This window comes from Struthio camelus, chromosome 3 (assembly GCF_040807025.1).
Source record: "Struthio camelus isolate bStrCam1 chromosome 3, bStrCam1.hap1, whole genome shotgun sequence".
NCBI lineage: Eukaryota > Metazoa > Chordata > Aves > Struthioniformes > Struthionidae > Struthio > Struthio camelus.
Window position 1 is genome coordinate 1,071,632 of NC_090944.1, and position 25,869 is coordinate 1,097,500.

General features: G+C 64.7%; 2 protein-coding genes and 1 non-coding gene across 3 annotated transcripts in view; all 3 read right to left on the minus strand.

The window, feature by feature from the left end:
* Nucleotides 1-40: 40 nt before the first annotated feature.
* On the minus strand, nucleotides 41-13,354 carry GTF3C2 (general transcription factor IIIC subunit 2). The gene is made up of 18 exons (XM_068936369.1): nucleotides 13,204-13,354; nucleotides 12,695-13,058; nucleotides 11,518-11,818; nucleotides 10,863-10,957; nucleotides 10,200-10,277; nucleotides 9,669-9,767; nucleotides 9,120-9,347; nucleotides 8,237-8,348; nucleotides 7,955-8,072; nucleotides 5,635-5,666; nucleotides 5,272-5,401; nucleotides 4,428-4,572; nucleotides 3,965-4,126; nucleotides 3,301-3,388; nucleotides 2,786-2,914; nucleotides 2,154-2,276; nucleotides 1,188-1,295; nucleotides 41-763 (listed from the first exon to the last, which is right to left on the minus strand). Exons 1-18 carry the CDS (start codon nucleotides 13,352-13,354, stop codon nucleotides 557-559), a joined length of 2,670 nt encoding a protein of 889 aa, XP_068792470.1. The 3' UTR covers nucleotides 41-556.
* A 367-nt stretch (nucleotides 13,355-13,721) lies between these two features.
* LOC138066951 (U1 spliceosomal RNA) lies at nucleotides 13,722-13,885 on the minus strand. The gene has a single exon (XR_011140661.1). It is a non-coding gene; the product is annotated as a U1 spliceosomal RNA (small nuclear RNA).
* A 7,008-nt stretch (nucleotides 13,886-20,893) lies between these two features.
* PREB (prolactin regulatory element binding) overlaps nucleotides 20,894-25,869 on the minus strand; it is a 5,990-nt gene continuing 1,014 nt past the window's right edge. Inside the window, exons 2-9 of the mRNA XM_068936619.1 lie at nucleotides 23,735-23,930; nucleotides 23,338-23,549; nucleotides 23,024-23,104; nucleotides 22,810-22,934; nucleotides 22,043-22,216; nucleotides 21,900-21,972; nucleotides 21,537-21,696; nucleotides 20,894-21,353 (exon numbers count right to left, since the gene is read on the minus strand). Coding sequence (XP_068792720.1) covers nucleotides 21,259-21,353; nucleotides 21,537-21,696; nucleotides 21,900-21,972; nucleotides 22,043-22,216; nucleotides 22,810-22,934; nucleotides 23,024-23,104; nucleotides 23,338-23,549; nucleotides 23,735-23,930 — 1,116 coding nt within the window. The 3' untranslated portion in view covers nucleotides 20,894-21,258. The remainder of the gene's footprint in view (nucleotides 21,354-21,536; nucleotides 21,697-21,899; nucleotides 21,973-22,042; nucleotides 22,217-22,809; nucleotides 22,935-23,023; nucleotides 23,105-23,337; nucleotides 23,550-23,734; nucleotides 23,931-25,869) is intronic.

Sequence of the window (25,869 nt, forward strand, 5' to 3'; positions counted from 1 at the left end):
CGCTTTCCCACCCCAGGCCTTGCTGGCAGCACACACAGCCTTTACAAAACAAACACCATTTACTGCACAGTTAAGATCACAGGCTCAATGTGAGCAATTTCTGAGCTCCCGGCACATCCGCAAGCCCCGCTCTGCCCCGCTCAGGACGAGGCGGGCCCCAGCACCTGCACCAGGACATGCACCGCGGGGACAGGCCCATTGCAGGCAGCCAGGAGCAAGGGACAAGCACAGCCCCACATGCTTGCAGGCCCACGGGCGCTTCCCTCGTGTCAGTGCAAGACTCACAGCTCAACCCAGGGATCTGGCACCCGTTGCATCCCCCTCCCCAAACCAGCCGAAGCCAAACAGGGCAGAAAGGAGCCTTCTGGGCCCAGAGCACAAGGACAAGTGCCCTGAACGTCCCAGGTGACAGCCAGGAGCAGCACGCCCTGCCCAGGGAGGCAGGGGCCCAGGACAGCAAGCATCACCCCGAGCTGGCTACAGCTGCCTCGGGGCCCCAGCTAGCGCAGGCTGCCCGCCTGGCCTGGGCTCCTGCAGCACGAGGGATGCCACCATGCTACTCGGGCGGCTGTGGGGAGCGCTCCCCGGGGCTGGGGCTGTCTGGCGGGTCCCCGTACAGGGAGCTGAAGCGGGCACGGCTCTCCAGGAGCAGCTGGTGGCCCACACCAGATGCCAGCCCCACCAGGCAGTGGGCTCGCACGATGCCAGCCTGCCCTCCTGACACCAGCCAGCCGTGTGAGTCCAGGTTGGGGCTGAAGCGCACCTGCGGGGAGAGAAGAGGGTCAGCACTGGGACCGCAGCAGCCCAGGAGGCAGCATGGGGAGGGGGATGGATGCAGATGCTGGCTGCAAGCTGCTGGGGCAGCTGTGCAGCACCTGCAGGTCTGCTGGGAGCAGGGAGACGTCCCACTTAACACTGGGGCACAGAGGGTGGGCATGGCCTCTCCCCACACATGCTAACCCAGTCTGGGCATATCCCCCCGCAACGTAGCCTTGGCAGGAGCCTGGCCCCAGGGCAAGAAGAAGGGCTGAACACCTCTGGTCTCCCCCAGCCATTGGTACTCAGAGCTAGGTGGGAGGAAACCCAGAGCCGAATGGGAGGCAGCGCGTGCCACAGCCTCTTGCCTGCCCTGCTCCCCCTTGCCAGGCTGCGAGTCGGGCTGCCAGCCCAGCGCAGCCCTGCCTCACCTTGTGCAAGGACTCCAGCTGCAGGCGGTCGAGGCTCAGCTCTGCCTTCACCTCCTGCGTGTGCATCCTGCGCATGGGCTCCCGGCTCGGGAAGTTCTTGAAGCTGCGCTGTGAAGCGGAGGCATGGTGAGGGGCAGCATGCCGTGGGAGGGATCGCGGCATGCATACAGGGACATCACTGGGACTGCAGGACAGGCAGGTGTCGCTTGGCCAGGGGACACGTGAGTCACCCACAGGGCCACCCGCTGAGCACAGTCACAGCCTCAAGCCTCCTGTCAGGGCAGCGCTGCTGGCGGCAGCACAAAGCAGTTCCTCCAGGGAGGGACTGGGCAGGGTGACAGGAGCAGGGAGACCCCTCCACGTGCTTCTCCTGTGCTGGCAGCTCTGACCTACAGAGACTCGCTCCTGTCTCCAAGAAGCCCCTGGGACACAGTTCCCCCCCCCGATGTCCCAAGCTAGCGGCTCCAAACAGGGCCTGGCTGCTAGTGTCAGCCCAGGCAGTCCTGTAACCCCAGAGGCTTCTTTCCAGGGCTGGGCACAGCCAAACTGCTGGTTCACAGCCAGGATGCTGAGAGCCTTGTTCTGCTCTCCAGAGAAAGCCCACAGTAATGCACCCCCCACTGCCTGGGGACCAGCAGTCAGAGACCACGCTGGGCTTGCTTGCTGCTGGCAGGAGGAAACATCCCGGCCAGGCCTGGCCCCAGGCTGATGATATCGCAAGACCCAGGCTGCATGGACGTGGGGCAGCAGGGCAGATCATCCCCCTTGCTCTTGGGCCAACCTGTGCACCGCAGGAGGCCAGGGTGCTCGCGCACACTCTGAGCAGCATTTCCACACCCTGCCATGCCCATATGCCCAGCCACAACCCAACAGGCCCCTCAGCCCGCTCCCACATCCCATGCAGGTCCCATGCATGGCTGGAAGCATCCTCAGCCCCAGGAGGGTCCCGTTCCCCTGCCCTTATACCAGGTCTGTGTCCCGGAAGCGGATGTAGGTTTTGGTCACCATCTCACTGTAGAGCCTGGTCTTCGGCAGGGCCTGCTCGCCGCCCTCAGGGCTGCAGGGCAGCAGATCAGCTTTGTAGACTGGCTGTGGGAGAGAGGGGGCTGAGGCCAGCGGGTCTCTGTGCTCAGGTGCAGCTGCTGTGACCCCAGCAAGTGCTGACCCCAGCCTGGCCACACGACCCAGGCCCAGCCAGGTGGGATGGCGCTGGGGCTGTGGGGACCCTCGGGAGTCCTGCCCTGCTCCGGAGCACCATGAGCTCTGGGGCAGGAGGAGAGGAAGAGGGTTCTGGCCACGGGGGCATGCAACAAGACAGGGCCAGGCCTGTCCCATTCACAACTCTAACCCAAGAGGTCCTTGTCCCAGTGCCTGGCCTGCTGCCACCGCTCTTCCCCACAACACAGCCTCCTCCCTACAGCCACTGCCTGTGCCTGGAGACAAGAGCTCAACAGCCTCCATCCACACACACGGGGCAACGGATACCCAGAGGAGGACTGTTTATAAAGACCCTTTCAGGGACCCGAAAACACAACTCCCGCCCTGCCCAGCCCGACACGCAACACAGAAAGGCCCCACCAAGGAGAACGAGCTCTTACGAATCTGCGCTCTGAGGGCCGCTTGATGTTGAGGGGGTTGACAGCCAGGTCAGGCAGCACTGCAGCCACCAGCTCCCCTGTGATGTCTCCAGCAGCCACCGTGTTCAGCCAATCCGAGCCAGAGATACTCTGCAGGAAAAGGCAGGGTCCCAGGGTCCCCACAGGCTCTTCGCGACCATCTGGCCCAGAGGAGCCTCCCTCAGCCAGGCAGCAGCAGCACTAACGCACACCCCTGGACACAGCTCTGCTCCCCCGGGCAGAGCCTGACTCACAAGCGTAGCCAGCTTGGATGCAGTGGGGACAACACCTCACCCTGCTGCCCCAGTCCCTCATCCTGAGGGCAGGAGGTAACTCCCAGAGCCAGAGGCTCACATGGGCTTGGCAGTTTGCCCCCCACCCTCACCCCAAGAGCTGCAGGGCCCAGCTGACCCTGGGTTTGAGGCAGGCACCCACCCCTCTGGCCATGGCTCATCAGGGCTGCCCAGGGACAGGACTGTACTGCACAAGCCTCTTACCCACACAGTCCCCTTGCGAGGGGCCACAAAATAAGCCTTGAAGCCTAGGTACCCAGCATCAATATAGTGGATCCCACAGAGACCATAACTGCAACAGAAAAAGAACATGAGGGCAGTGCCCCACACTGCCACCCAGGGACAGCGAGAGCCAAGCGGCCCAGGCAGAAAGCCCCCTCCCCAGGGACACAGGGACCTCGGCTGACAGTAGGGCAGGAACGGGGAGCTGTCCTCCCTCTCCGGCAGCAGGTAATAACTTGGCTCAGGGCAGCTCTCGGAGGTTAAGAACATGCTAAGACCCAGAACCCTTCTGCAAACTCGTGTCAGTCCAGGGACGTCTGTGCCAGAAGGGGGCACGCAGGAGCCCCAAAGCCCAGCCCTGCTCCAGGGCTTCATCCTTCCCAGCCCTGCTTGCTGCTCTTACCCCTGTGCCGCAGGATGCCATCCCCTCAGCTGCATTAACGCTGTGCAACTGTGCTGTGACCCACGATGGGTAGAGCCTGCACTCACCACAGCACAGCAGGATGTTCCCAGGGAGGGACAGATCATGGGAGCCCTGTGACGGGGACAGCTGGGAGGAGGTAAAACCAGATGCCAACAGCAGAGCTGGACCCCAGGACCCCTGTGGCAGGCACTGAGCAGGCACTATGTCGGCCCTGGCACTCACGAGGCATAACAGTTGTCCTGGGCCACCGTGACCCCGTTGTAGGGCAGCAGCCAGGCCACCTCAGTGCTGAGGAACCGCTTGATGCTGTTGATGGGCTCATAGAGCCGTCGCAGGTCCCAGAACTTGATCTTCCGGTCGTTCCCTGCCGTGACCAGGAAGTTGCTGAGAACCAGGAGAGAAGCAGCACTCAGACCCCAGAGCAGAGCTGTGCCCAATCCCTGGTGCAGGAAAGGGAGGGCCTGATCCTGCAGCATAGCACTGCCCCTACAGGCAGCAGCTAAACCACCTCCCACTCCACAAAGCACAAAAACTCAACCTGTTGCCGGGCTTTGGTGCCTTGGAGGGCTAAGCAACATCAGCACCGAGTCCTCTTAAGCCCAGCTCTGCAAAGGCACCTAATTTCCAGGAGCAAGCCTGCTCTCCCAGGCAGGAGCCACACTACGCACCATGGGCCTGCTCTCACCTGTTGGCCTTGCACCACTCGATGCTCCGAACAGCGTGGTCATGGGCCAGGAAGCACCGGAAGGGGTAGAGCTTGAGGGAGCCATCGGGCTGGCGCACCCGCTGCAGCAGGGACTTGGTGGGCAGGTTCCAGATGGCCACAGTGCCTGGGGGAAGGATGAGTGTCTGCGACGAGCTGCTCCATCAGCACCACCGCCCCTGTGCCAGAGGCTGGGGAGTAACTGCGCTGGGGCCACAGGCACTAAGGAGATGCTGAGCACTGCAGCATGAGCATAAGGCAGCACCCAGCGTGGGCTGGGCTGAAGGATGGGCAACAGCACAGCAAGGGACAGGAGCAGCCTAGCTGGGCTGCAGAAGCAGTGAGGCGCAGCAGCAGACCCAGCGCCAGTCAGGCTGGTTGGGACGCAAGGATACGGCTCAGCTACAGCAGGTCCTGGCAGCGCAGCACAAAGCTGCAGGTCACCTGAAGCCAAACAAATTCATGTCCAGACAGTTCACGGACAGATGTGGATTAAGCCAGAGCAAAGTCCCGGAGCCGACAGGTACGCGAGGGGGCTTATGAGCTACGCCAGGGAAAGCTGTCTCCCTCCTCCAGGGAGGGGCAGAGCGTTCTTACACAGTGCCTGCTCCATGCCAGCACTGCCTCCCACTGGCTGTCGCTCCCTGACACTGCCCATACGCCTTATTCTCAGGCTCCCCCATGCTCTGCCCCAGCCTGAGACCGAGAAAGTACTAAGCTCACTGCATGTCCCCGCCTGCTGCAGAGTGAGGGCTGGACCCCTCCCTTGCTCCCTGCTAAGCTCTGCCGTGGGCTGCAGACCCTCTCAAGCAGGAAGGGGACTCACCATCATAGAAACCAGCTGCAAGGTGATGATGGGGCTTGGATGGCATCCAGGAGAGGCTGAAGCACTGGCCACACTCAGATGCATATCCTGCCTGGGTAGAGCCCACCTGCAGGGTGGCAATACACTGTACCTGGAAACACGAAGACAGACACAGGTCACAGCCCCATGCTGTTACTATCCGTGTCCCAAGAGACAGGGACACACAGGTTTGGGAGCAAGGCTCTACTCTGCCACCCCAGGCACCCTGGGCCAGTGAGACCTGCCAGCTTCCTGACCGCCTCCCCAGCCCTCCCATCTGCATTGGGCAGGGGACTTGCTGGGTGGCAGCCCTGATGTAGGAACGCAGTGGTACAGGACACTGACCTTGCAGATAACGTGCTTGTGGAGGGACCCATCTAGAAGAGAGCAGAGGAGGGTCAGGACAGACATCAGCTCTCCTAGAAACTCCCTGTGGCGGGAGCTGTTCAGAGCTTAGAGCCTGGCTCAGTGCTCCCTGTGGCCCTGGCCGGGGTCCCAGTCCCCGTCCTGTCCACCCAGCCAGAGCAGCGTCCCCGCCACAGCCTGCAAACGGCCGGCAGGCAACAGCCAGCAGCAGAAGACAGGAGTAAACGGATCAGCAAATCCAAGACCACGTAGGGGCCTGATCTCCAGGAACTTGCCTGCGCGGGAGGAAGGGGAGCACTGAAAGCCTCTTCAGGCAGAGACGGAACAGGGCTGACATTCCCTCCCTACCCCAAAGATCTGTGCCCCATCGAGACTGAACATATGGTCACCAAGCCCGAGGGGACCCCGTGACATACAGGGGCCAGACCAGTCGGAGCAACTCCAAATCCCTTCAGGCAGACCATAGCCCCATCAGGGAGGAAACAAACATCTGTGCAGGACAGACTGCTGCACTCGGCAAAGCAAGGCTGGGCTGGCCAGGCCAGGCCAGGCCAGTGCCAGGGGACAAAGAAGCCAGGACAGCAGCTCCCAGGGAGCTGCCCCGCAGCGTGCAGACTGCGCAGGGCCCCTCTGTGCCCAGAGACCCCACATGCCCTCTACACACCACCTTTATCTGCTGGAGGATCTGCCCTGCCAGCGGCACGCGAGCGCCGCGGGGCCTCTATCCCACACCTCTCGGGCCAAAGGGCCCCCACATCCGGGATGAGGTTGCCTCAGATATCAGCAAGCTTTCAGCAGAAAAACAAGTGCATCTGCAGCTCAGAGCACGGCAACTGCAGGCAGAGGTGGTGTCACGTAGAGATACAGAGCAGCCATGTATCTTCTCTGGCACTTCGATTACAGTCGAATCACGGAGCAGAGAGCAGCCACGGGGAAGGTACTGGCTATTCATGAGGCAGAGACACCTAGTAATGGGCAGGGGGGGCCCCTGAGGGAACCCAGCACAGTCACATCAACCCAGGAGCCTCCAGCAGGGCCCCAAAACACCAATCTGATACTGGTGCCACAGCTGCAAATCCCCACCAGCACCCCCAGCCCGACTGCAAGGTGCACGGACAGCACGCGCAGCCGCAGCCAGGCTGACGCTACGCAACAGGACCAAGTCTGTCCACGAGAGCTTTGCAGGCTGGAGAAGGATCTGCGCCTGCCGCAAGCGCCCCACGTGGGGGCTGCGGCAGCAGCACAAACCAGCTGGAACTGACAGGCTGAAAGGGGGGTCGGGGAGGCCGCACCAGGGAACAGCGCGGGGCCCGGTGCCGGCAGCAGCCGACGTGCTGACGGGGGTGGGCAGCCACGCTCTGGCGCAGGAAACCAATTTCCCATTCTCAGCAACGAGGGTACAGGCTGTCGGCCACGGCTGAGCGGCCACGAGCAGCACGCACAGGTCATCAATCTCGCTCAGCACCCGGCAGATGAGACGATTACAAGCACCATTAGCCGGAGTTAGCAGAGAGCTCCAAACCCCAGATTCCCGCTATGACAAACAGCTCACAGCTGGGCTGGAATAAGCAACTCTGCCACAACAGGGCAGGCCTGGCGCCCTGGCATGACGCGCTGCCCCCGCCACCCCCTGCAGGCTGCCTGTAGCAAGCAGGCGGGTAGGTAAGGCTCAGAAACATGCTACTGCAGGCCAAGCAGCTACGCGCTGCCCTGCAACGCCACTCCAACCATAGCGATACTGCTGGAAGCACCCTCGCAGCATGCTCTACTCCGGCTCAGCTCCTGGCAGGGCTGTCCCAGGAAGCCATGCACCGGCTAGGCTGCTGCAGCACCCCCCAGCCACTGAACCTGTCTCTGGTCAGCAGCACTTCGACATGCTCTGACGCTGCTCCCGAAAAGGAGCCCCCAATTCCTCTCTGCCACCCCTCTCTTTTCCAGAAGCCAGACCAAAGTGAGCAGTGGTGACCGCAGCAGGGCCACCCCATCTCTCGTCTAGAGGCACGCAGCGGACTCATGGCACCCTGCCGCACTTGCAGCTCCCAGGCAGTGCGGCGCAGGCCTGAGCGTGGTCTCCCCTTGCCGAACTGCATCGGGCGACCATAGCCTGCCCCACGGCTGTGCCCCACCAGCACCACAGCCGCAGGGTGCGGCTGCCAGAGCCCCCCGTCTCAGCACAGCAAGCTGCATCCTCCGCAGGCAGACTGGCCCCGGGGCTCTACAGTCCGCCCTCCAGCACGGCAGGACGAGGGTCAGGATGCCCCTGCCCCACTCCCCTGCCAGGCGGCGCAGCTCTTCCTACCTTTTACCTGGGTTCTCTTACAAGTCTGCAGGGCCTCGGGGTGCGGGAGGGAATAGAGCACCACCTTGCCATCTGAGAAGGCCACAGCCAAGAGGCCCAGCCGGCTCATCTGAGGATGCTGCAGAACAACACACACAGGCTCAGGCTCTCAGCAGCTGCAAGCTGCGGTTTCAGAGGGGTGAGGGGCTATGCAGGTCACGCTCCCCTGCCTGGGAAACCGAGGCTACAGCAAGGACAAGGACTCAGAGCCACCAGCTCAGCCTCCTCCCGATGCGCACCTACCTTCCTGGAGGTGGTGGGCGGCTCCCAGGCACCGCTCGGGCAGAACTTCATGTCCCAGACGCAGCCATGGTCAGCGGCGACACCATAGGCCAGCCCAACTTTGTTGGCAGAGCTGCAAGCACAGGGTGAACCATGAAGGCGGCAGGAGCTGGCGCCCAGCAGCTCCAGTACGCACCAGCAGCAAAGCCGGACTCTAGCACAAACAGTGTGGTTCAGACCACGGCCGGCAGCTCTGGGAGAGGATGAGCCTCCAGGCAGCGGCAGGTCACTGCAGCCTGCTCAGCTGCTCAGAGCGAGCTCCGTGGAGCTGCATGCGCAGCACAGAGCCCTGCGGAGACCTAAGCTGGCCATTGAGGAACCTGACACACATCCCCTGCCCCTCCCTAGGGGACAGAAAAGGGAATCACAGAATGGTTGAGGTTGGAAGGGACCTCTGGAGATCATCTAGTCCAACCTCCCTGCTCAAACAGGGTCACCTAGAGCATATTGCCCAGGGTGGCGTCCAGGCGGGTTTTGAATCTCTCCAGGGAAGGAGACTCCACCACCTCTCTGGGCAACCTGTTCCAGTGCTCTGTCACCCTCACAGCAAAGAAGTTTTTTCTCAGGTTTAGGTGAAACTTTCTGTGGTTCAGTTTCTGCCCATTGCCTCTTGTCCCGTTGCTGGGCACCACGGAGAAGAGGCTGGCCTCATCCTCTTGACACTCCCCCTTCAGATACTTATACGCGTTGATGAGATCGCCTCTCAGTCTTCTCTTCTCCAGGCTGAACAGGCCCAGCTCTTGCAGTCTTTCTTCATAGGAGAGGTGCTCCAGTCCCCCGATCACCAGGCACAGCCCTGATCGTATTCCCCCCAGGAGGCCAATCTCCGCGTTGGATGACTCACCTCTCCTCCTGCTGCAGCGTGCCCAGGCTCCAGAGCTGCAGAAGCGCAGGGCCCCCATGGAGCCCAGCCACGCTGTGCGTCTCATCCATGCTCTTATGGCAGTAGAGAGCCACGTACTGAGAGGCTGCTGAGCCCTCCGGGGATGGGCACCACTCCATTGCCCACACAGGGCCACCCACGAAGAAGGACACGTCCAGACGCTCCTCATGGGGCTGCAGGGAGTTAAACCTGCCAGCAAGAAGGCAGCTAAAGGCACCAGCCAAGAGCAGCACTGCCACAGGATGGGAGCGCACGGGCCAAGGGAGGGCAGTGCCCAGCTGGCTCAGAGCCCCGACACAGGGCAGGACCGCTCTGTCCTGCGGTAAGATCCCAGGGCACGCTGTGTGGATCGGTCACTCGGCCCACCATCGGTCCCGCTGAACCTCTCTGCTGCTGACCCAGGTCTGCCGGGGCAGCAGCCACCCTCAACAGCTGCTTGGGGGTCACTGCCTCTCCCAGGCATAACATCCACCCCCTCAGCAGTCCCTTGCAGCAGCCCTCTCCACAGACCTGTTTATTCTGTACAAGGCACCATCTTCTTCAATGCCTTCCCGCTGGATGGAGAAAAGGGGAGACTTCTCTTCCACTGGCAGGTACGGGGCAGCTTCACTGCGGAGGCAGAAGAAAGTGAGAGATGTCTCCCCTCACCCAGCCCTGCCCCAGGCACAGTGCTCTCCCAGCCGGCCGTGCCCCAGCACCCACCCGGCCCACCACACAGCCCAGCACGCCCTGCTGCCAGCCCTTGGGCCACCCTGAGGGCTACTCAGGCTCCATGGCAAAACCCACGAGATCCCAAATCCTGCAACGAGGAAGCTAGAACCTGATCCCTCAAGAGGGAAACAGGGGTACGGCACGGGCTGCATCCTTACTGCCCCTTCAGCCTCCAGGGCTGCGGACCTCACTCTCCCCACCCCAGCTCACCCACGTTCATTACTAGGACCTGCCCCATCACACAGCCTGACTGCAGACAGTGCCTGTGCCATGCGATCCCTCCCAGCCCCTCTCCCTACGCTGCTCTAGTCAGCACCCAGGAGATGGTACCTTTCAGAGAGACACGTCCACTTGTGCACCAAAGGGATCCAATCTGGAAACTCCCACCGTGAGTAATTTTGATCCCGTCTGCAGCGGATAGGCCAGATGTCAGAGCAGAACTCCCTTCCCAGCCCAGGCCCAACCACGGCAGCACAGCCAACCCCTCTGTACCCTGCCCCACACCAGCCACGGGCCCTGCCCACATCCCACAGCACACATCCCTGCAAGGTGCCGCTGCCCCACGCCCTCAGCAGCTCCGCTCCAGGCCTTCCCCTCAGAGCCAGGCCAGCCAAAGGACCCCCTGCACACATCTAGCTTGCTCCAAACCCGTCCCCTGGGGCAGCAGCACCAGCAAAAGAGACAGGATGAGACAAGACTTTCCAAAGCCGAGCTTGCCCCGCTACCCTACGCTGAGGGGCAAACGGCTTTAGCACCCCATGCCTGGCCCAGCCCTGTTCTGCACAACTGCAGCGCTTCCACTGCTGACCGGGGGCACAGACCCACCGACGTTCCCGTTGGGGTTCCCAACGTCCCACGTGCATTCCCGGCAGCACGCGCCCTTCGTCCTCATGCTTGCGGCAGTGAGGATGTACAGGACACCAACACACACCACTCCCCAGAGCCTACCCCGAACCCTCCAGTGCCCACCTGAGCCCCGAGCCCTCCACTCACACGCTGCAGGTGAGGCTGGAGCACTTCTCCACCGGGGCCATGATGGAGTTGTGGAAGCCGTTGGGAGCGAGGCCTCGGCACTGAGGCTTGGATCTCTGGGCACAACAGCAAACAGGTTCAGAGCAGGACCTGACCCAAGGTCCTGCCCAAGCCCAAGTCTTGGGCCAAGCCCAGTCTGCCTCTGCCTGCCCAGATGTTCCCGTGAACCGACGGGACGGGGGACAAGGCTGACGCAGACCACGAGCACAGAGCTCTTTCCCAGTCTCAGCTGCGGCAGTCACCCAAGACCGTGCCGCTCCAAGCTAAAGACACAAAGCCCTGTTCCTCCAGGAACCTCAGGCCAGCACCCCCCAACCCTGCCTTTACCAGCCTCCCATCAGCTTCAGCAGGAGCCCAGCACCCCTCCCCTACGCTGCCCCAGCCACCCTCGCTATAAACTGCCTCTGCTTGCTGTTAAGACAAAGGAGCTTGTGCCTGGCTTCATACTTGACGGCTGCCACATCCTCCCTGACAGAACCCTGCTTGAGGGCTATTTGGGGGTGCCCTTGCCTCCAAATATCTAGGGGTAGGGGCACCACGCTACAGCTGAAACACACTGTGTTGTTTACCCCAGGCGAGGAGTAAGAAGCAGCCAAGGCAAAGAGCCTGCCATTACCCCTGCAGACGACGTCTTTGCACTGTGTCCCCGGAGAGCCTCCGGCTCCGACTCCGAGACCTCACTGAGTGGCGCATCACTCCCCTCCTCCTCCTCCGCCTGCAACAGCACCTCCTCTGAGGGCACAAAGTCAGCATCTCGCACAGGGTCGTCACCGTCCGTTTCCTCTTCCTTCTTCCTCCGGCTACGACGCTTCTTCTGGACACACTCGAGCTCTGGCTCCTGGGCACCCTCCGCGGGAGCTGGGGGCTGGCACACGGACGTCAGCTCCTCTGCCAGCTCCTGCAGGTACAGCAGAGCCCTGGGACACCAAAGGCATTGCCCACAGGTGAGAGGGGGGGAACAGCACACGGCGCAGTCAGCCCTCCTAGACCAGCCTGCGGGCTGGGAAAATGCTTTGCCGCAGCACCCCCCCCCCCCCCCCCCCCGCAACCAGGCTGCACCAGAGCCCACCTCGATGGCGCCACGCAGCATCCAGGCCAACCGCTCAGACGGAGGGAACCTTCCTCCCCCTCTCCAGGGAATCCCCACCTCCCCAGGGTCCCTCGGAGAAGACGGGGGAGGCATCCAACGGGTGGGCTAAGGTCGCACGTGGCCCTTCGGCAGCCAGGGCGCGAGAAAGCCAGAGACCTTCCCGTGAGGCTCCTGAGCAAGGGGAGCTCCTGCGCGGGGCACCCCGCTGCAGCCACATCACGCGCTACGCCACCCCTCTGCGCAGACAGAGGGGACCAGGGCAGTTCCTGCCCCTCTCCGCCCTGGCCAGCTCTTCCCTGCAAACCCACGCCTCACCCAAGCGCTCAAGGAGCACCCAGGCGCGGCCTGAAGCTGCTTTCAGAGACCCCAGAGCACCCAGGGGTCCGCCTTCGGCGGCGCGGGCTCGCACAGCTTGTTCCTCCCCCCTCGCAGACAGCCCTACGTCGTGCAGCAACCCCGCACGAGCGCGTCCGCAGCCCCTCGCCGCTGCATCGCTCCTGGCACGCGGGCGCCTTCCCCCGGCTGGCGGAAGGGAACCAGCCTGCCCCACCGCCGCCAGCCCCTCGGGCCAAAAACCCCTTCAGGAAAGGGACACGTGCGGACCCGCAGGGCGAGGCAGAGGCCTAGAGGAAAGCACCTCGGGAGAGGGGCCGCGCGCCCGCCCTTTCCAGGCTCGCTCTGCCCCACCGCGGCCCCCGCTCACACTTTGGCTGCCCGCCGCTTGGGCCGTCCAGCCGGGGGGCTCTCCGGGCCTTCGGCGGCCTCGCTGCCCCCCAGCGCCTTCTGCAGGCGCGCGGGCTCGGGCGGGGGGCACTCCAGCCCCTGGGACAGCTTCAGCAGCAGCATCTCCGCCTTGGGCTTCCGCCCCCGCTTCCTGGGGGCCTTCAGGGGCGGCCCGGGCCCGTTCTCCGAGGCGCCCGAGGGCTCCCCGGCACCCTGGCTCTCCGCAGCGCGACCACTCCTCTTCGTTTTCCGCTCCCGCACAGCTTCTGGCCGGGATTCTCCGGCTTCCGGCCCGTCTCGGGAAAGGACCGGAGCACCCGGACCGGGAGGCGGCGACGGTTCCCCTGCCCGAAAACAAGGAGCGCAGTCAGCAGCGGCACCAGCGCCGCCCGCTCTTCCCGCCGCCAGGCCCGGAGCGGCCCCGCCAACGGCTCCACGCGGGGTAACGGCAGCACCGGCCGCGTCCCTCCCGCCCCGGCCGCTACGTACGGAGCGCGCAGGCCTCGCCCGCCCGCGCCCGGCTCCGGCTCCGCCCGGCGGGCGCCGCCGCCGCCGCCCCCGGTCCCGACCGGCACCGGCGGCTCCGCTCCCGGTGGGAGGCGCCGCCCGAGCCGGCGGCCCCGGCAGCGCGCGACGCCATGCGGCGAGGTGCCGCTGCCGCTGGCGGCCGCCCTCCGCTCAGGCCGGCGCGGCCCGCATGGCCCAGCCGCCGCTCTGGGCCGCGCCGCCCCGCCGCAACCGGAAGCGGAACCTGCAATGCGGCGGCGCCCGCGACGCACGGGGATGGCGTCATCGCTGCAACGTCACTTCCGCCTGCGCCCACAGCGCTGCGAGGGTGGGGGGGGCGGTCCCGGAGACCCTGGCGCGGGCGACGGGGACGGAACGGGGGGGAAAGAGGGGGAAAACAACGGGGAACGTGGGGAGGTAGCGGGGAGGGGAACGTGTAACGGGGCAACGGAACGAACTAACTGCGGAAGTCGCTTCCGTCTGTCTTTGCACGGGCCGGCCAGGGGAGAGCGCGAACGCAGTCCCCCACTACCACAAATTATGCAGTCGAGTTTCCCGCATTTGGGGAAATCGCAGGGGTCAGCACACCCGGAGTGCAAGGGATGAGCCTCGCCCTGGGAAAACCACCTGCCTGATCATGGTGTCTCCCCTGCCAGGTAAGTATGCCCCGCCACCCCACGCCGCCACACAACAACCCCCGCCACACACACACACCCCGCGCACACCCACAGCAACACCCCCGACCCCGACACCCGCCCACGCCCCGACCCCGCCCCGCCGCCCCGCCGCGCCCCACGCGCGCCCCGACCTCCCGCCGCCCCCCGCCCGCCCCGCCTCGGCCCGCGAACACCGCTCCCGCCGGCCCCCGCGACGCCTCATCTGCATGGACACGCCCCGCACCGCCCCTCCCGCACACGCCCCTCCCGCCCCCCAGCCGAGTCCAGCCGAGTCCAGCCGAGTCCAGCCCAGCCGAGTCCAGCCGAGTCCAGCCGAGCCCAGCCGAGCCGAGCCGAGTCCAGCCGAGTCCAGCCGAGCCCAGCCGAGCCCAGCCGAGTCCAGCCGAGTCCAGCCGAGCCGAGCCGAGCCGAGTCCAGCCGAGTCCAGCCGAGCCGAGTCCAGCCGAGTCCAGCCGAGCCGAGCCGAGCCGAGTCCAGCCGAGTCCAGCCGAGTCCAGCCGAGCCGAGTCCAGCCGAGTCCAGCCGAGTCCAGCCGAGCCGAGTCCAGCCGAGTCCAGCCGAGCCGAGTCCAGCCGAGTCCAGCCGAGTCCAGCCGAGCCGAGTCCAGCCGAGTCCAGCCGAGCCGAGTCCAGCCGAGTCCAGCCGAGTCCAGCCGAGTCCAGCCCAGCCGAGTCCAGCCGAGCCCAGCCGAGTCCAGCCGAGCCGAGCCCAGCCGAGTCCAGCCGAGCCCAGCCGAGCCGAGCCGAGTCCAGCCGAGTCCAGCCGAGCCCAGCCGAGCCCAGCCGAGCCGAGCCGAGCCCAGCCGAGTCCAGCCCAGCCGAGTCGAGTCCAGCCCAGCCGAGTCCAGCCGAGCCCAGCCGAGTCCAGCCGAGTCCAGCCGAGTCCAGCCCAGCCGAGCCGAGTCCAGCCGAGCCCAGCCGAGTCCAGCCCAGCCGAGCCCAGCCGAGCCCAGCCGAGCCCAGCCGAGTCCAGCCGAGTCCAGCCGAGCCCAGCCGAGTCCAGCCGAGCCGAGTCCAGCCGAGTCCAGCCGAGCCGGGAGAGGCTCCTGCGCCGGCCACAGAGCAAACGCCGCCTCCCTCCTGCAGCGGCGCCCGGCGGAAGCGCGCCAGCACCGGCCGCTCCGCCTGCCCGCCGCCCCTGCCAGGGCCGCGCAGCACCTCCGCCCGGCTGCCCCCAGCCACAAGCAGCTGCGGGCCAGGATCTCCCTGACTTCTGGGCACCACGGAGAAGAGGCTGGCCCCATGCTCTCCACGCACCCCCCCTCGCCCCCCACTTCACAGACTGGTACACGTTGGGGAGATCGCCTCGCCGGCTTCTCTTCTCCCGGCTAAAGAGGCCCAGCTCTCGCAGCCTTTCTGCAGAGGAGAGCTGCTCCAGGCCCCTCAGGAGTCAGCCACTGCCCCCCACTTTAGTAGCAGCAGCAAACTTGCTGAGGGCGCACTCCGGGCCTTCCTCCAGGTCATCGAGGAATCACAGCATCACAGAATGGTTGAGGTTGGAAAGGACCTCTGGAGATCATCTAGTCCAACCTGCCTGCTCAAACAGGGTCACCTAGAGCATATTGCCCAGGGTGGCGTCCAGGCGGGTTTTGAATCTCCCCAGGGAAGGAGACTCCACCACCTCTCTGGGCAACCTGTTCCAGTGCTCTGTCACCCTCACAGCAAAGAAGTTTTTTCTCAGGTTTAGGTGGAACTTCCTGTGGTTCAGTTTCTGCCCATTGCCTCTTGTCCCGTTGCTGGGCACCACGGAGAAGAGGCTGGCCTCATCCTCTTGACACTCCCCCTTCAGATACGTGTACACGTTGATGAGATCCCCTCTCAATCTTCTCTTCTCCAGGCTGAACAGGCCCAGCTCTTGCAGTCTTTCTTCCTAGGAGAGGTGCCCCAGCCCTCTAATCCTCTTGGTAGCCCTCCGCTGGACTCTCTCCAGGAGTGCCATGTCTCTCTTGTCCTGGGGAGCCCAGAACTGGACACTGTACTCCAGGGGAGGCCTCGGCAGGGCTGAGGAGAGGGGCAGGATCACCTCCCTCCACCTGCTGGCAACACTCTGCCTAATGCGGCCCAGCACACCATTGGCCTTCTTGGCCACAAGGGCACACTGCTGGCTCATGTTTAACTTGTTGTCCACCAGCACTCCCAGGTCCTTCTCGGCAGAGCTACTTTCCAGCAGGTCAACCCCCAGCCTGTCCTGGTGCATGGGATTCTTTCTCCCTAGGTGCAGGACCTTGCACTTGCCTTTGTTGAACTTCAGGAGGTCCCCCTCGGCCCAGCTCGCCAGCCTGTCCAGGTCCCTCGGAACGGCAGCCCAGTCTTCTGGTGTGTTAGCCTCTCCCCCCAGTTTAGTATCATCAGCAAACTTGCTGAGGGGGCACTCTGCCCCTTCCTCCAGGTCATTGATGAATATATTGAACAAGACTGGACCCAGGACTGAGCCCTGGGGGACACCACTAGCTACAGGCCTCCAACTTGACTCTGCGCCATTCACCACAACCCTCGGAGCTCGGCCATCCAGCCAGTTCTCCATCCACCTCGCTGTCCACTCATCTAGCCCACACTTCCTGAGCTTACCTAGGAGGATGGGATGGGAGACAGTGGCAAAAGCCTTGCTGAAGTCCACTGCTCTCCCCTCCTCTCCCCAGCCAGTCATCCCGTCATAGAAGGCTATCAGATTGGTCAAGCATGATTTCCCTTTGGGCAATCCATGCGCACTACTCCTGATCACCACCTTGTCCTCCACATGCTTAGTGAGGACCTCCAGGAGGAGCTGTTCCATCACCTTGCCGGGGATGGAGGTGAGGCTGCCGGGCCTGTAGTTTCCTGGCTCCTCCTTCTTGCCCTTTTTGAAGCCTGGGGTGACGTTGGCTTTCTTGCAGTCCTCAGGCCCCTCTCCTGATCTCCAGGACCTTTCAAAGAGGATGGAGAGTGGCCTAGCGATAACAGCCGCCAGCCGCCTCAGCACTCGTGGGTGCATCCCATCGGGGCCCATGGATTTATGGATGTCAAGTTTGGACAAAAGATCTCTAAGCTGATCCTCCTCCACCGAGGCAGAGTCTTCCTTTCCCCAGACTTCCTCTCTTGTCTCCAAGGTCTGGAATTCCTCAGGACTGGCCTTAGCAGTGAAGACTGAAGCAAAGGCAGCATTCAATAACTCTGCCTTCTCTGTATCCTTTGTTGCCAGGGCACCCGCCCCATTCAGCAGCGCGCCCACGTTTTCCCTAGTCTTCCTTTTGCCTCGGATGTATTTGAAGAAGCCCTTCTTGTTGGCCTTGACATCCCTGGCCAGGCTGAATTCCAAGTGGGCCTTAGCCTTCCTTGTCGCATCCCTGCACACTCTGACAACGTCCCTGTATTCCTCCCAAGTGGCCTGTGCCCTTTCCCACATTCTGTGTGCTTCCTTCTTCTGTTGGAGTTTGGCCAGGAGTTCCTTGCTCATCCATGCAGGTCTCCTGCCGAATCCGCTTTGCTGGACTTCTTCCTCAGAGGGATGCACTGATCTTGAGCCTGGAGGAAGTGATGCTGGAATATTAACCAGCTTTCTTGGACCCCTCTTCCCCCCAGGGCCCTACCCCAGGAGATTCCCCTAAGTAGGTCCCTGAAGAGGCCAAAGTTAGCTCTCCTCAAGTCCAGCGTTGCAGTCCCACTCACTGCCCTGCTCCCCCCTCGTAGGAGCCTCAACTCCACCATCTCATGGTCACTGCAGCCAAGGCTGCCCCCAGCCTTCACCTCTCCAACTAGACCTTCTTTGTTTGTTAGTACAAGGTCGAGCATTGCGCCTCTCCTCGTTGGCGTCTCCACCACCTGAGTCAAGAAATTATCATCAATCCTCTGCAGGAACCTCTTTGACTGCTTGTGCCTAGCTGTGCTGTCTTGCCAACAGATGTCAGGGTGGTTGAAGTCTCCCAGGAGAACCAGGGCCTGTGATCGTGAGGCTACTTCCAGCCGTCGGTAGAAGGCCTCATCGATGACTTCCTCCTGGTCAGGTGGCCTGTAGTAAACCCCCACAACAGTGTCACCCGTCTTAGCCTGCCCTTTAATCCTTACCCATAGGCTCTCCACTTGCTCTTCATCCACCCCGAGGCAGAGCTCCACACATTCTAGTTGCTCCCTCACATAAAGAGCAACTCCACCACCTCGCCTGCCTGGCCTGTCTTTCCTAAAAAGCACATAGCCATCCACGACAGCATCCCAGTCCTGTGAACTATCCCACCCTGTCTCTGTAACCGCAATGAGATCATGGCCCTGCGACCGCACACACATCTCTAACTCTTCCTGCTTATTCCCCATGCTGCGTGCATTGGTATATAGGCATTTCAGAGAGCCAGTCAAGCATGCAAGCTTGCCAGGAGAGGTGCAAGAGGATCCTCCATAGCCATGTTCCACGCTGTCTCCCCTGGCTGTATGCACCTGCTGGAGGCATCCTGACTTGAGCGGTGTTTTACTGACTCCCCTGCCACTATACCACTCCCCTTCCCCCATCTTGCCTAGTTTAAAGCCCTCCTTACCGGGCTGGCCCATCTGTTGGCAAAGACGCGCGTGCCCCGCTTGGTAAGGTGGATCCCATCGCTCCCCATCAGCTGTTGATCTTCAAACAGGGTCCCACGGTCATAGAAACCAAAGCCCTGTTGCCAACACCAGCGGCGCAGCCAGCTGTTAACTTGGACAACTCGTCTACTCCTCCTCCCATCCTTTCCCCTCACAGGCAAGACTGAGGAGAAAACGACCTGGGCTCCCAGACCCTTGACCACCATTCCCAGAGCTCTGAAGTCCCGTTTGATGGTTTCCAGTTTGCCTTGCGTGTCGTTAGCACCCACATGGAAGATGAGCAGAGGGTAGTAGTCCGACGCGTGGACGAGCCTTGGCAGTCTTTCCAGGACATCTCTTATTCGAGCCCCTGGCAGGCAGCAAACCTCTCTGGACAAGAGGTCAGGTCGGCAGAGAGGTGCCTCCGTCCCCTGCAGCAGGCAGTCACCCACAACAATCCCTCGCCGCTTCTTCCGGGGCTTCCTGCACGGCACAGGGTCTGCCAGGCCAGTTGCCTCCCTTGGAGCCATGCCCAGCTCCTCCTCGGCTTGGAGGGCGCTACACTTGTTCTCCACAGGCAACTCTTGAGGAGGAGCAAGAGCCTTTCTCCTTCTACGAGAGGTCACCAGCTTCCAGCCCTCTTCAACAGCGTTAGGATGCACCTTTACACACGGTGCTGAGCCCTCTGACACCTCCGCTGCAGTGGGGGCTGGGGACTCCTGGAGCTGCACAGTCTCCGAGAACGCCCTGTCCATCTCCTGCTCATCCTCTCGGATGCTACGCAGCCTACTAACCTCCTCCCGTACCTCCTTTATCTGGTGACACAACTGGTCAACCACAGCACACCTCACGCAGGAGAGCTGACTGTCAGCCCAGGCCCCACGCAGAGGCCCCAGGCACTCCCTGCAGCCTGACACCTGCAGAGCTGCATCTGCTGTCGGAGGGTCTGTCTGGGTTGAAGCCTCAGACACAGCCAATGCAGCACCTCCAGCAGCCACTGGGGAACGTGCTCTGCGGCGTGTCATGACCATGCCCCGGGGAAGGACACACCACTGTGCAAAATGGAGAGGTGCCTTCTTTGCCTTCTGGCGCCCTTCTGCACAAACTGCTGCCTCTGCTGGCCCCACTCTGGGAGCTGGGCTCTAGGCCTGGCTCTTATATAGGCCTCTGCCCAGCAGTGACTCACAAGGGTGCTTGACCCACTCAGTCAGGAGCCACCTGAAACAAAAGCCCCAACTCCCTCTGACCAGGCCAGCCCAGAGAGCTCGTTAGCAGCAGCCCCACCTAGCTAGGACTTCCCAGGAGAAGTGAAGTCAAGGCCCCCTGCAGGAGTCCTTGCCCAGCTCTCCCTTCCTGCTAGCAGCAAGCACCGTCTAGTTCCTCGGGGGTCCCCAGAAAGCCTCCCCAACTTCCAACAAGGCCCACAAAAGGCCCAGGCAGAGCCCAGACGCTGCTGCGCAAACTGCTGCCTCTGTTGGCTGCGCTCAGTTGACCAAGACTGGAGCCGGTGCTGACCCCCGGGGCACACCGCTAGCTACAGGCCTCCAACTAGAGCCTGCGCCACTGACCACAGCCCTCGGAGCTCGGCCAGCCAGCCGCTTCTCCATCCACCTCACTGTCCACTCACCCCACCCACACTTGCTGAGGTTACCGAGGAGGATGTGCTCTTCAACCAGTGCCTTGCAGCCAGCATGTGCCAGCTCATCCATAGGTGGGGCCCAGAGGGGCTGGGGGCCACACGCCCCAGCACAGGGTGGCACCGGGATGCCGGTGGCATCTCCCAGCGCTCACGCCAGGGCGCCTTGCAGGCACAGGGCGGTGATAGCAGGCGAGGTAGACATGCATTAAGTCCTGCAGGTAGGGCCTAGCCCCCCTGGCCTGTCCCCAAGGGCTGAGCCCTGCCTGATGCCCGCTCTGCCCCAGGTGGGCAACCCTGCAGGAGCGTGACGAGCGCTACCCCACCGCAGCCTTCGGCTACAGCACCCGCCGCGAGTACCAGCAGGCGTCCAGCCCCTCCCGCAAGGTCCCCGACATCCACGTGCCTGCGCTCTGCCTCCCCACCTCCGACAACCCCTTCTCCACGCTGCGGGCCGCTGGGCCCTGCTGCAGCTCCCACGCGTTTTCCAGCGATCCCAGTGGAGGCTGCGTGACCACCGCCCAACGTGGCGCTGCTGGTGATGGCGCACGGGGGCCACATTTCCCCGGCCCGAGACCTACGCGGATCGTGTCTTCACCCAGCTTCTCACTGACGTCTTTGAGCAGGGCGAAGAGTTGAGGCAGCTGGACGAGGCCTCGGGCAGCTGCCGAGTAGGGCGCTCCCTGACCCCCCACCCCAATAAACTGCTCCAGCGGCAGCAGCGTATCTCTGAGCAGACTAGGGAGAGCAAGGCGCGAGCACAAGGGTGCTGAGCGCAGGGGAGCAGATGCGACAGGGCCCCCGCCCCACGAGCACAGCCCCAGCAGACAGGGACAGCGCAGCCTTCGCGCTCCAGTTTTAATGGCAGCAGTGGGGGAGAGGTTTAGACCCGGCAGCAGCTGGCAGGACCCCCGTCCTTCCTTGGGGGCCAGCCTTGCGCCGCACTGCGGCCCAGCACAGTCTTGCTCAGCCAGGGCCCCGCAGGGCGCCAGAGCCCCCAGGCGCCTCGTCCTGCTCCCCAAACGCCGGCAGGGGCGGCGGGCCCCAGGGCCTCGGCTGCGTGGTCCCCGCTCTGCTTCACAGTCTCGGTGGGGTGGGCTGATGGGCTGGGGCTGCGAGGCCGGCCAGCTGCCACCCCAGTGCCCGGGGCCAGCCCTGCCATCAGTCCTGGCATGGGGGCCAGAGGAGGGCAAGGCCGGCCAGCCTACAGGAAGCCGGGGAAGGCGAGCTGCAGCAGCAGGATCGTGGCCACAATGAGCCCAGCGCAGATCAGCAGCAGCAGCCAGACGGGGAGGGAGCCTGCGGAGGAGAAGTGTGGCTGAGAAAAAAAAAATCGAGTTGGGGCACGATGGCCTTAACGCTCCCCTCCGCCGCGTGCTGGAGGAGGGGCAGCGGCAGCCGCAGCCCCGGGCTGGGAGCGGCGGGTGACCCTCGGCTCCCGGATGCCCGTGCCACCCCAGCTCCCCGGACCCCGGCACCTACGGCGGCTGGGGAGCAGGTGCAGCTTGCAGCGGCTGTCGACGGCCACGCTGAGCAGGGCCGCCTCGTTCCCTGCCAGCAGCTCCCGCCCGTGCTGGCTCTCGGGCACGAACGCGATGTCTGTGACGACGATGCCGTGCGCCTCCTTCACGTAATACAGCCTCTGCAGGGGGGGCAGCAGGGTCAGGGTGGCCCAAAGCGGCCCGGCCTTTGCGGGGAGGGCAGCGCGGCAGCAGCCAGAGCCTCCCCCCCACCCCTCGCACCCAGTTCGAGCAGTCTCTGGGCTGAAGCAAGGCAGCTGCTGCAGCCAGGAAAAGCCCAGCCCAGAAGCCGTGCGGGTCCTGCTGCCCCCGAGCACCGGCTCACCTGCAGCGAGAAGGCGATGTGGATGGCAACAGAGCCTGTCACGGTGCCCAGCCCCAGGAACGTGCCCGAATCGCTGCAGAGGCGGAGGACAGTGAGCACCCGGCCCGACCAGCCCCCGGCCCCCGCCGCCCCCTGCGGCGTACCTGACGGACAGGCAGGACACCACCTCGTTGCCGCAGGGCCGGGTGAGCAGCGGCAGGAAGCTCGTCCCATCCCACTTGGTCAGGTAGCAGGGTGGGGGGCGGCGCTCCCGCTTGTGGGGCACCTGCACCGTGTAGAGCCGCAGCGCCCCTGTGTTGTCCTCCACGGCCCCGAACCTGCAAGGGGGTTGCGTCAGTCCCTACGGCCGGTGCCACCCCTCCCCACTGCCTGCAACTGCAGTGGGACGGGGGGGGACGCGTCAATCCCTGCATCCAGCGCTGCCGTCACCACACCGTTCCCCCTGGACGGGGGCTGTGTCCAGCATGACCCCCTCCCCACCTCTGCTACCCCAAGCCCCAAACCTGGGCCCAGTTAGACCGCACAAGAAAGAGCTGCTGCTTCCCGTAGCCTGGAGCTGCTCTGCGGAACCGCTCCCCGCAAGCCCCAGCGGAGGCCGGGAGACGTGCCAACGCACGTGCCGCGAAGCGGCGGCACGCGTTTGCTCCCTCAGCAGTCGAGTGCAGACGCCGCACCTGGCTCAGGAGCTCCAAGACGCAGCCGGCCAGGGCTACCTACTCGGCCTCTTCCCAGACCACCCCAGGCAGGGGCAGCCACTGGCCCGGGCTGGGAGCAGCGGGTGACCACCCCAGCGGCAGGTCTGGGGCTCTGGGCACGTTCGGTGCAGGCTGACAGGCGCGCCGTGCGGCCTGTTCCTGGCCCTGTGCCGAGGTGCGCGCGTGTCCCAGGCCCGGGGCGGCCCTGCCCTCACCTGCAGGCCTGGTAGCGGTAAGCTTTGTCCGGGATGCCAGGCAGGTTCTCGTTCCAGCGCAGCCCCGTCACCAGCTGGTCCCGCTGCCACACGCAGCACTGGAAGTCCCGTCCTGCCGTCACCACCTGCATGCAAGGACAGCGTGTGTTCGAGGACGGCTGTCACAGCGGGGCTGGTGGGAGCCTCCCGCTTCCTCCCAGCGGGTGCTCGTCACCTTGTTGTCGGGGCCCAGCGCGATGTCTTCAATCTCCCCGTCGTGAGCCTTGAACTCCAGCGTCTTCTTCATGCTGGGGAACTGCAAGAGCAGAGCAGGCATCAGACCCGCAGCCTGGGGGCCACGGCAGCCCCCCAAGCTCTCCCCCAGACACGGCACCTAGGGTCACTCAGAGAAGGTGCCACAAATCTGCAAAGACGTCGGAAGGTGGCAGCTCCTCTTTTTATGCCCCTCGAAGGCCTGGCCTCCTGGGCGAGATACACGCTGGTGCCAGCGTGCCCCCGCCAGGCCGCGGCCCCCTTGCCTGCGCCCACCTCCCAGAGGCGGAGGAAGCCATCAGCGCCGCCCGTGACGAGCAGGGAGCAGTCGGCATTGAAGCGAACGGCCTTCTGCAGGGCGTCGGGGCTGAAATCTGTGCGGACGCTGTGCAAGGTCTCCACAGCCACCTCGTTCGCCTGGCTCTGCGTGTCGCCCTGCGCCGCTGGGCTGGGGCCCTTCCGCTTCCGGGGCCCCTTCTCCCCGCTGCCTGCGGTGGGGAAGAGGAAGCAGAGCACTGACGCAGCGCCCCAGCAGCCTGGCAGACGCGGGGGGCCCAGAGCAGCCGGGGGGGGGGCCCCGCCAGCGCCGCCCCACACTCCAGCTGCTCGCGCCCGGCCCCACAGGCCCGTCACGGGCGCTGCGACCGCAGCCCCGGAGACAGCGAGGGCTCACCGCTCCTGCTGGCTGCGCCGCTCTTGGCCTCGGGCGCCTGCAGGCTGAAGCGCAGGATGTGGCAGCTGGCGTCCTGCCCCGCGGCAATGACGTCGCCCGCCAGCGCCATGGTCATGGTGGCCCGGGTCTCGGTGTCGTGGGAGTGCAGCAGGGAGGCGCTGAGCTGGCCCCCGATCTGCTCCAGCTGCAGGAAATGCTGCAGGACGGCGGGGGCCCTCAGCGCGCGCAGCGCCCCGGGGCGGCCTCAGGACCCTGCCCCACCGCTGCCCAGCTTGCCTCCCCCTCGCCAGGCCCCCCCGCACCCCTCGACCCCCAGCTCCCAGCCCCCCTCCGCACCCACCCCCAGCTCCCCTCCGCCCAGGCCTTGGGCTCCTGCGCCACCTCATGACCCCCTCCCCGACCACAGCACCCCACGCCAGGGACCCCATGGCCCCACAGCAACCCCCCCACTGCCACCAGGACCCCCCCCACCACACTCATGCACCCCCATGGCCTCCTGCAGCTTAGCCCAGAGGCCCCCGACACCACAGCCCCCAGAGCCGCCTGGCCCCATGACCCCCCCCCAAGCCACCCATAGTGCCAGGAGCCATCCCCCAAGCCCAGTGACACCCCATAGGCCCCCCACACCCCCATGACCCCCCCCAGCCCCATAGGCCCCCCACACCCCCATGACCCCCCCTCACCCCATGAACCCACCAGCCCCAGAGCCCCCTCTTGCCCCAGGAAACCCCTCACCCCATGCCCCCCACACCCACATGACCCCCCCCAGCCCCAGACCTCCCTCACCCCATGACCCCCCAGCCCTAGAGCACCCCACACTCCCATAACCCCCTTCACCCCATGACCCCCCAACCCCAGAGCCCCCCCACACCATGACCCCCCAGCTGCCCACCCTCATAACACCCCTCACCCCCATAACCCCCCACCACCATGACCCCCCCACACCATGACACCCCCATGCCCCCCCCACACCATGACACCCCCAGCCCCCCACCCCCATGACCCCCCCCAGCCCCACAGCCCCCCCATTAAACCTCTCACCCCCATGCCCCCTCATCCCCATAGCCCTCCCTCATGCCATGACCCCCCAGCCGACCCCCCAGCCCCCCCACCCCCATGCCCCCCCAGCCCCATAGCCCCCCTCACACCATGACCCCCCAGCCCCTACACCCCATGACCCTCTCACCCCATAGCCCTCCCTCACACCATGACCCCCCCCAGCCCCCTCAACCACATGCCCCCCAGCCTCAGACCTCCCAGCCCCATAGCCCCCTCACCCCAAGACCCCCCCACACCCCATGACCCTCACACCCCAGAGCCCCCTCTCATGCCATGATCCCCCAGCCCCCTCACCCCCATGCCCCCCCAGCCCCATAGCCCCCTCACCCCATGCCCCCATAACCCCTCTCACCCCCATGACCCCCCAGCCCCATAGCCCCCTCACCCCATGCCCCCCCAGCCTCATAGCCCCCTCACCCCATGCCCCCCCACCCCCATGACCCCTCAGCCCCATAGCCCCCTCACCCCTACCTCCATACCCCCCAGCCCCCATGACCCCCCACCCCCATAACCCCCCTCACCCCCATGCCCCCTCACCTCATGCCCCCCACCCCTAGACCCCCCAGTCCCCCCCACCCCCATAAACCCCCTCACCCCATGCCCCCCACCCCTAGACCCCCCCAGTCCCCCCCACCCCCATAACCCCCCTCACCCCATTCCCCCCCACCCCCATGCCCCCCAGCCCCCCCACCCCCATAACCCCCCTCACCCCATGCCACCCTCACCCCCATGTCCCCCCCAGCCCCCCTACCCCCATAACCCCCCTCACCCCCATGCCCCATAGCCCCCACACCCCATGCCCCCCCACCCCTAGACCCCCATGCCCCCCTCACCCCCATAACCCCCCTCACCCCCATGCCCCATAGCCCCCTCACCCCATGCCCCCCCACCCCAAGACCCTCATGCCCCTCTCACCCCCATAACCCCTCACCCCCATGCCCCATACCCCCCCACCCCATGCCCCGCCACCCCTAGACCCTCATGCCCCCCTCACCCCCATAACCCCCCTCACCCCCATGCCCCATAGCCCCCCACCCCATGCCCCCCTCACCCCCATGTCCCCCCCAGCCCCCCTA

Coding starts and splice junctions, on each gene's coding strand:
- GTF3C2 (XM_068936369.1), bottom strand. CDS start 13,354: ATGGCGTCGCGCGCTGCCGGGGCCGCCGGCTCGGGCGGCGCCTCCCAC. Junction 8,073..8,236: donor CGCCCACCACCTCCAGGAAG/GTAGGTGCGCAT, acceptor GTTGTTCTGCAG/CATCCTCAGATGAGCCGGCT. Junction 5,667..7,954: donor TAAGAGAACCCAGGTAAAAG/GTAGGAAGAGCT, acceptor GCTCTCTTCTAG/ATGGGTCCCTCCACAAGCAC.